The 9,961-nt window shown below is 36.7% G+C and overlaps 1 protein-coding gene across 1 annotated transcript; it reads left to right on the top strand.

Moving 5' to 3' along the window:
• Positions 1-3,826: 3,826 nt before the first annotated feature.
• Positions 3,827-9,517, top strand: LOC127812263 (2-alkenal reductase (NADP(+)-dependent)-like). Its single transcript, XM_052352654.1, has 5 exons — positions 3,827-4,162; positions 4,346-4,523; positions 7,834-8,000; positions 8,405-8,487; positions 8,946-9,517. The coding sequence occupies exons 1-5, from the start codon at positions 3,920-3,922 to the stop codon at positions 9,322-9,324; spliced, it is 1,050 nt and encodes a 349-aa protein (XP_052208614.1). The 5' UTR covers positions 3,827-3,919; the 3' UTR covers positions 9,325-9,517.
• Positions 9,518-9,961: the final 444 nt, after the last annotated feature.

Raw genomic sequence — 9,961 nt, 5'->3', positions numbered from 1 at the left:
TATGTAATGGTTCGATTACGATTCTTATTTTTTCATAACTTTTAAAAATTGTTCGGTTACTAGATTTTTATAGAACCGGACCAATCCGAACTATTGACACCTCTACTTTTATCCTCCACAATTAATCGAAGTAAAAACAATCATCACATGTACCAACAAAATAAAAATAGCAATGAAATCTTTTTTTGACAGGGTATAAGTGGCAACTTCTTTTGTTATTTTTTTTTTAATTTTTTATACACATATATACATAAGTTTAAAAATAAAAAATTGTGCCCCCCTCACTTGTGGGCCCTAGGCTGTGGCCCTGGTAGCCCTGGCCCAGGGCCGGCTCTGGTGAGCACTCCTTATGATGCTAATACCCATTTAATTAAAAATAAAGGTGATAGTGTACCTCAGTCTAAATATGCTCAGATTATTGGGAGTCTAATGCATTTGATGAACTTTACTAGACCTGATATAGCTTATGTTGTGTGTAGACTGAGTAGATATACACAAAGTCTCAATCGTGATCATTGGTCTGCTTTACTTAGACTAATGAGATATTTGAGAGGTACCATGGATTATGGTATTCTATATAGTGGATTTCCCGCTATATTAGAAAAATAGTGATGCTAACTGGATCTCTAATTCAGATGAGATAAAATTTACTAGTGGTTATGTGTTCACCTTTGGTGGGGGTGCAGTGTCTTGGAAATCAGCCAAGCAAACCATTATTGACAGATCCACCATAGAATCAGAGTTTATAGCTCTAGATTTGGTTGGTAATGAGGCTGAGTGGTTGAAAAACTTCTTAACGGATATTCCATTAGGAATAAAATCGACACCTTCAGTGTCGATGCATTATGATTGCCAACCGGCAATTGGCATTGCAAAGAACAAAACTTTCAATGGTAAAAATTGACATATTCGATTGAGACTTAATGTGATAAAGCAATTGCTTAAAGATGAAATTATTTCCATAGATTATGTGAAGTCAGAAGTGAATTTGGCCGATCCTCTGACTAAACCATTGGGTAGAAAATTAATAAATGAAACATCGAAGGGAATGGGACTATTGCCAACTGATAGAAATCAACAGTGATGGTAACCCAACCTATGTGATTGAAGATCCCATGAATTAGCTTCATATGGGTAATAACAAATCATGTGTTGATCTTATGGTGAAGCACTATTATTAATTGTGGTGTCCTATCCCATGGTGTAAATAGTGCAGATTAATTGCAATGGATGAGGGTTGAGCTCAACTCTTAATGAATTTCATATCCCTTATGAGTGGTGTATAGTATTTCAGTATACACTTGATGGATTCACCTATATGAGTGTGGAGTGGGGCAGCTCCTATGAAATTGTGGCTAAATTTCTAGAGCACTCATGAATTACTAGGCGCGCGCATGGCCTATTAGCGCAAAACCGCGATAAGTAGCAAGAATTAAATGGGTGTAATATGATTGGTGAGAATCATAATTTACAAGCATGTTCCTTAGTTCATAGAAACTATAAGTTTCATCAATGACCATGTAAGTTATGTCTCATTCTTTCTAAACTTAGTTCACAGTCCAAAAGACACCAAGTTCGATGTGTTACACTCAACCCAGTATCAGTCATTCCTCTAGTTTGAACTCATTTGAAATATGTGGGGGATTGTTGTAAAATACTAATATTTTAAATGAGTGAGACCAGGTCGTGGCTGACCAAGTCTCCCACACTTGCTTCAGTTTATTTTATTCGCTTATCCTTTGTGCTGCAGAATCGATCATCTACCTTATCTGATGGCCGAGTCTTCCTCCCCCCAAAGTTCACCTTCATGCGCCTATAAAAGCAACCCTCGATGCACTTGCAGAAATGTAGAAAAACATCTTCTCTTAGTCTTCTTTCTCTGTTTACATTTTGCTCTCTATTTTTATTTAATTGTTGCAGTTCGGATTGCCCGTCTTCCTATTTGTTGCTCCCTTACCGCTATACTTTCATTGGTTGCTTTTCATCCCTATTATTGCTCTTTTTTGTCTTCATTACGTTGTTGTTGCTTCAAACTTGTTGTTGGGTTCATTTTGTGTATCTTGCTCTCCTTACTTTCCTAAATACTGTGAGTGCAGCGGATTTGGAAGTACCTGTTGTATCCTTGGAAAGTGTCCACCAGAGTCTTTGCACTGTTTATTGAGAGGTGGAAAATACTCTTTAAGGACAGTGACGTTTGTCACGCCTCGGGTTCCAGCTACTTGTTGTTTGTTTATGTCCATTAATTATTTTTCCTAACACATGTAATGTAGAAGAGAGAAATGAGTTAGATTAACCAAATTTACATTATGTGAGCATGCTGCCTAGTTTTGAAAACAATTAAAAGGTTGAAAACAAGACATCTATTTTGTTTTGCTCCTTAATTCGGCCACACATGGTAATTAATAAATTATTTCTCTTTCACAAGAAAAAAATGACAATTTTTTTTTTTTTCTTTTCTTTGTGTTAACAATATCATCAACACACACAAGACTGGTCCAACCAAGGGGAATGCATTGAAACAGTATTTGGCCCAACAACTCGGAGAGTATAGACCATAAACAAATTGAATTGCTGCAACCAACAAACCGAAACAATAACAATTACGCACAAACTTGTATAAGATGAAAGGAACCCCAATAGACTCAAGCATCCGAAGTGCTTGGAACAAAAGATAAATAAGAAAACCCTAAATTCAAAAGCCAATGCACAATCAACACTATAATAGTGAAGATTAAGAAATAACGCCATCAAATCACATCCAAGAACCCAGCTATACTACATGAAGGAATACTAACAGCCGAATGAATTGAGAGAGATGGGGGGTTACTCCTACTTACAGTGGGAACGACCGGCGGCGATGGGAGAGGGAAGGACTGGCGACGGCTCGATCTTCTCGACTACTAATCGATAGAGGAGCGAGCTAATGATGACCAAATATGGCAAAAACAATATCACATTGAAGGAGTTCTATACGAAAATGGGGTCGTCCGAGAGAGAGAAAGAGAAAGTGCACACCTTGTAGATACCGGCGACAACGGTGGAGTGGCGTCTCAGCTTCGTTTTTGGGCACACATAGGGAGAGAGAATGGCGATAAAGATGAAGACGTGGGAGAGAAAACGGGAGAGAGAGAGAGTGCACCTTGCAGATGTTGGCAGCAATGAGAACCCAACAAGATGAAGATGAATGCGCGTCTGTATTTTCACGTTCACAGGGAACCTAGCAAGGGAAATTTGGGTACATAGAGAGAGAATGGATTAGAAGATGAAGACACATCCAGGGTAAAATTAATAAACACTCACTAAACACTCAATAAGCAAGATGAAGATGAAGGCGCGTCCATATTTGTCCAATGTTAAATACTTGTCATTGTCTTAAGGCTATATGTGTAATTTTATATCACATTATCAAGTAAGTTGTCGGCCAAATTGGCCGTCTAAAATAAATGATGGACTTGTGTGTTGTTTTGTGAGAGTTTAAAGCTAAAGATTTTGGCTAAAAAGCGTGGGGTCACATAGGGTTTGAAGCAATAAAACTTGGAATTGGAATTTGGTATGCCGATTCACGCATGTATTAAAGCGCAGCCAAAGCCAGTAGATAAATATCAATTGTTTTCAGTTTTCAATATGTGTGGCTCTGGTCTCGTATGTCGACTAACATTACGCACACGTTCATAGTGGAAACAATTTCTAACGTGTGTACGCATCCAGTCGACGCATCCGATGTACCACTTAATATTTTATAAATATGCCGGCCATGAGAGGGACGGAGGGCGAAACACGACGCAAAAGTCCAAGCATTATCCACCGCACATCAGAAATCGTCCTCCACCATATCCACCCTTCACATTTATTGCCCACACTCTGTCGCTCACACTTATATACAGATTATCAGCAGGAGGGACAGTGACGTTGGTTATAGATGGCGATGGCGGAGGAGAAGGAAGTGAGGAACAAGCAAGTGATCTTGAGGGATTACGTGACTGGCTTCCCCAAAGAATCAGACATGTTTCTCCAAACTGCTACCATCCGCCTCAAGCTTCCTGAGGATTCCAATAATAGGGGAGTCTTGGTAAAGAATCTGTATATCTCTTGTGATCCTTACATGCGAGGCCGCATGCGCAACATCCAAGATAGCTACATTGGTTCCTTCACTCCTGGTTCCGTAAGTTCTTCTTCATCTATATACTACCCAAATTAACAGAATGCCCAAAACTTAGAAATTAGAATTATGGTTCCCAACTCAACCACACGGCAAGTTCTATACTAACTACAATATTATGGAATTTCTGTGTCCTCATCTGTAATCGCTTTACATTTGTGTTTTTCCTTGTTCATTTTTGTGCAGCCTATAACTGGGTATGGAGTCGCTAGAGTATTGGATTCTGCACATCCTGATTTCAAGAAGGGTGACTTGGTTTGGGGAATAACTGGTTGGGAAGAGTACAGTCTCATTACAACACCGGAAATGCTGTTTAAAATTCAAAATGCAGATGTGCCTCTTTCTTATTACACAGGAATCCTTGGTATGTTCATTTCATTTGTTTCCCTCAAAGTTCTGTTGCATCTATAGATAATTACAAGGAGAATGTGTTTGTTCTATTCTCTGTTCAATATAACTGCATGACAATGATAACAGCATATATGAAACTGAAAAAAGTTTTCTTTTCTTCCCTTATTTCTTGGAACTTCAAGATGGTAATACCGATTCCCTTATTATGTTTTTTGTACCTAGAAATTTTCATTAATGGATCCTATTGGTGTCTGAAGCAGCTACCCCCTCTTCTTTTAATAAGTTTGGAGGTACTTGCAAACAATTTAAGTTATCTTTTTTAAAGTTTCAATAGATAAACTGAATGCATGAACCTAATCTATCTTCCTTTTGGCCATTTTCTTAAGTTTTGCACTATAATTGTAACATATGCCCATGAAGAAAATTTATGCTACATGCATAACAATTGAGCCTAGCCCCTCCGAAGGTTACTATTTTCTCCCTTATTTTGAATTCCATTACCTATTAAAACAAACAGAGCTCTTGATTGAAATCTATCAAAGTGGGCCTATAATGAACTTTCTTCAGCATAATAGGATATCTCCCCAGCTCTTGATTATATGCTTGGTATTTGATGGTTGTGGATGTGAATTTGAATGTAAGAGATCTGAATAGCTGCATTTTGAGATATAAGAGATTGAAGAAGGTTATTCTATGATGTGATTGTTAAAACGCCACTTAAATCCCTATGGTTAAGGTGAATCACTTGTTCCGAAAAGTCTAAGACTGATTTGAAGAAAAATAAGAGTTCAGAAGGTGTAGGCCAGAGACCCAAAGTTCAGGGGTATACAGTCAATTTACTTAATACTGTAAGTATCAATGGGGTGTTTGTGGCTAATTTTTGGAAAGTTTAGGGACTAATTGTGTCAGTATTAAAGTTTAGGGGGTGTTCGAGTCAAATAGCCAAAGTTCAAGGGGTGTATTTACCCATTTTTTATTGACATGGTGAATTGTAAAGGTTACACTTTAATTTCCCTCTGTAGATCCTTGGGATAATTTATCTTTGGATAATTCATGAGTCATTGCCAAAGATCTCGAAAGGCAAAGATTTTTGTTATCCCAATCAATAATTCATCCCATGAGAGATTGTATATTACTTTGAAAGTTCCGAACTTTAGCTATAATGCTTGCTTCTACCAAAATGTTCTGCAGTCATAATTTTTATTAAACTTTTTTCATCATCACAAACCTTATTCCTTGTATATTGGGTTGGCTACATATATTCTAGATCTGTAGTCATCTTTGCACATGCTTTATATCTTTTATATTTAATGTTGTGTCTGAGGGTTTTTCGTCCTCCTTTTTTGTCTTTCACTTGCTACATACTTCTTCCATCATATCAATTCTTCTCACAAGTTCTTTTATTTTTTCTTCTTATCATATGTCTATACCATTTTTAAATGCATCTTGAGCATTTTATCTTCAATATGCACTATTCTGACCTCATTATAGATAATTTTGTTTCTAATTTTGTCTTTTTTTTATATGATTCCACATTTACCATAACATTTTCTTCTTGGTTATGTTCATATTTTACTCATAATTAGCATGTCTACCTAACATTTTGCACCATACAACAAAAATGGACGCAGCGTGTAACGCGTGTGTAAAAAACACACACCAAAATAAACCCTTGAAAGAACAAACTTCAATGGCCGAAACTTGGCTTTCAAGAAGACGCAAAAACAAGACTGTTTTGCTAAGAAAACCCAAATAGGTTGCTGAAATTTGATTGAGAAAACTTGATTACAACCCCTAACTTCTAGGTATATTTATAGTGCTTGGCTAATCTAAATCCATCTAATATTTGTAAACAAAAACAAAATCCAACTAGAATCCTAATAAAAATAAAACCCTAATCAAACATGAAATAGAATCTTAAATCAAATAGAAACATGAAGTAGAATCCTAAATCAAGTAGAATCCTAAAACATATGAAATATTAAAATATTGTTCTGGTGCTACTATTTCGGCATGGTCGGCTCAGCCTTGGCTTGGGTCCGGTCTTGATCAATGCCCGCATCAAATGGTTTGATAATAACCTAATATAACCTCCCTTTTAACTTTAAAGGGATTTTATGATCACATAAAATTTTACCATCTTGCACAATTTTTATAAATAACATCTTCAATAACCTCTTTTTTCTGTTAAAAAAGATAATTGATTTAAAATATCTATAGTGATATTTTTAAGAATTACTTTTGTTTTCAAGTCTCACCGCCATATTATCAACACTTATATTTTTTTGTCTCATCCACTAAGAGAATATCATCTACAAATAACATACAGTAAGACAACTCATCTGTATGTGTTCTGTGAGTTTGTCTCTCAAAAGAGTAAAGAGTTAAGGGCTCACTATAGATTCTTGATATAATCTAACCGTATATTTGAAAATGCCTTCGTATTTCCTCTACAAGGCCTAACACATGTTTCTGCTCGATGATATTTGTCTTTAATAACCTATTTATAAGTAATTAAAGACTCTTTTATTCTCTAAATCCCTCCACAATACTTCTTTGAGATGTTTTAAGCTTTTTTCAAGTCTATGAACATCATCTACAAATCCTCCACAACCTCTCCACAAACTACCTCAATAAGTAGATAACTTCTGTTGTTGATCTAGTAAGCATAATACCAAATTGGTTTCCAAACACCATAGTTTTTCTTCTTTAACCATTGTGCAACTACCATTTCTTGGAATTTCATAGTATGTCTCTTTGCTTAATTCCTCTATAATTTTCACTACTTAGAATGTTTATTTTATTCTTGTAAATAAGCATTAGACTGTTAGAGTGTGTTTTCCCCACTTGTCAACTATTCTCCTTGATTTAAGGATTATATTAAAAAATTTAGTAGATTTAGGGAAGTCCATGGATCCCCGTAGACCCAAGAACTGAACCAAACCAATGCCTCTGATTCATTTTTTTATTTAAGTTTAGTTCATTCCTGGGTTTACTGCAACATTTTCATCTTGGTTATGTTCATATTACTTTAACCTTTTTGGTGCTATTTTATTTCAAGGTAATGCTAGGGCAATTCATTAAGGTGCAATAAATGCATCTTGTTTCCAACCCCAAACACTTTTATTGGTTGGTAATAAATACATCATGTTTTGAAATATGTTACCAACCAGTAGAAGTATATGGGAGCTGAAAAGAGTCTTGTCTTTATTTTTCTTGTTGCATTAGGTTGACCCCAATTAGTGGAACTATGGCCTAGTGTTAATGTGACTGTTATGCTACGTTGGGAGCTGACCAGTCTGCTTTGCATTTGTATTTTGTAGGTATGCCGGGTATGACAGCTTATGCTGGTTTTTATGAGGTATGCTCTCCAAAAACAGGAGAGTGTGTGTTTGTTTCAGCGGCATCTGGAGCTGTTGGTCAGCTTGTTGGCCAGTTTGCAAAATTATTAGGCTGTTATGTTGTTGGAAGTGCTGGAACCAAAGAAAAGGTATGCCAAATGCTATTTATGCTAAACCGTTGGTTAAAGGATGCTAATAGCTTCACAATAGCTTCACAATTATTTGTTGTTCAATGTAGATTTTTCTTGTATCAGTTCTTGAGCATATTTTGGAGAGAGATCTCTTGGTGCTTGTCTCTCAACTGTGCAGATCAATACTTATGCTCCTTCAAACATGTTCCAACTTAATTGTCTGTTTCAAGAATTTGTTACCCTTTAAATTTTGCTCTCTCTCTCTCTCTCTCTCAATTAGGTAATCAAATGTTAACTGTCATGTTTTGTCTACCGAAAAAATGTAGAAATTTTACACAGATATTCTAGTCTAGTGTCATCTTCATTGATTTGCTTCTCTCTTTTCTGATGGTTGTATTTCTTTCTTTTACTTTCAAATTTAGGTTGATTTGTTGAAAAACAAATTTGGGTTTGATGGAGCTTTTAACTATAAAGAAGAGGAAGACTTAGATGCAGCTCTGAAAAGGTGAGTATTAGTTGCATGCTTCAGGAACTTTGCACATTCCTAGATGGAACTGTTGGTATTATTGGAAATCATTGTTCAGTAATGCCACTTGATGACTATGGCATTGGGGGTGGTCAAGTCATGTTGGGAGTTTTTAACTCCACTTTTAGATCAATTATATGGTGCTAAAACTTGACTCAAACAAGTTCTAGTCAATATAGAAGGGCTTATAACAAAGCGACTTTTGGTAAAGGTGAGCCTTAGTAGCAACAATACAGTTTTTCCTTTGTGACTAGAGTGTCACGGGTTTGATTTGTGGAAACAACCTTTTTGCACATGCGCTAGCGAGAGAGAGAGAGAGAGCTCTCTTGACCCTCACAAAGCGGGAGCCTGGTGCATAAGAGGTGCCATTCTTTTATGTTCTTAATTTGCCTAAGTTGAATCCCCTCATTCTCTACATTCAATAATTTGCTTGTCAGGTACTTTCCCAATGGCATAGATATCTACTTCGAGAATGTTGGAGGAAAGATGCTTGATGCAGTGCTTGTCAACATGAACCTCCATGGCCGCATTGCTGTGTGTGGGATGATCTCACAGTACAACCTTGAACAACCTGAAGGTGTACACAACCTGTTGTATCTCGTCACAAAACGGATTCGTATGGAAGGATTCCTAGTTTTTGATTACTATCACCAGTATCCAAAGTTTCTGGATGTGATTCTGCCCAACATAAAAGAAGGGAAGATAGCATATGTTGAAGATATAGCCGAAGGCCTGGAGGCTGCGCCAAAGGCTCTAATTGGGCTTTTTTCTGGTCGCAATGTGGGGAAACAAGTTGTGGTAGTTGCTCGTGAATGACGATGATATGTAATATTGATATAGTATAGTATATTTCGCGAGTGTTTAGCTTAAAATAAATGAATGGACTTGTGTGTTGTTTTGTGAGAGTTTAAAGCCAAAGATTTTGGCTAGAAAGCGTAGGGTCACACAAGGTTTGAAGCAATAAAACTTGGAATTGGAATATGGGATGCCCATCATGTATTAAATCGCAGCCAAAGCCAGTAGATAGTGAAGTTCATTACTCGATAAATATCAATTGTTTTCTGGTATGCATGCATATCAATTGGTTTCCAATGCAATTACAGCCGAGTTTAGAAAATGTTTACTCTTCCAAAGCCACAAGCACCTGTATAAGTTGTGGTAAACATGAGAAAACAATGCCACAGAAACTAGGGCAACCAATAAAATTGATTTCATTCTGTTCTATGTCACAAACAATCATGGCAGATTTCTTGTAACAAAATGGCCACGGCAAGAGTTGGTTGCCCCGAACCCCAGGCATAAGCATCAGTTATAACTTAAAGAAACCAATTCTGGTAAAGTTTGAAATCGCCAGAAACATAGGAACTCAAGGAATCATTTTATGGCGACTTCAAATCAATAACTCTACTGGTTTACGGATACCAAGATTCAGACAACTAAAATAGGATCTTTC

Source organism: Diospyros lotus, chromosome 10, assembly GCF_014633365.1.
Source record: "Diospyros lotus cultivar Yz01 chromosome 10, ASM1463336v1, whole genome shotgun sequence".
Taxonomy (NCBI): Eukaryota; Viridiplantae; Streptophyta; class Magnoliopsida; order Ericales; family Ebenaceae; genus Diospyros; species Diospyros lotus.
The sequence above is the reverse complement of the archived record's forward strand: the minus strand, read 5'-3'. Positions and strand labels throughout refer to the sequence as shown.

What these genes read in the sequence shown, in the direction of transcription:
- LOC127812263 (XM_052352654.1), top strand. Translation starts at nt 3,920, where the DNA reads ATGGCGATGGCGGAGGAGAAGGAAGTGAGGAACAAGCAAGTGATCTTG. An exon ending in GTGCTGGAACCAAAGAAAAG is followed by an intron (nt 8,001 to 8,404) that starts GTATGCCAAATG and finishes TTTCAAATTTAG; the next exon opens with GTTGATTTGTTGAAAAACAA. An exon ending in TTAGATGCAGCTCTGAAAAG is followed by an intron (nt 8,488 to 8,945) that starts GTGAGTATTAGT and finishes TTTGCTTGTCAG; the next exon opens with GTACTTTCCCAATGGCATAG.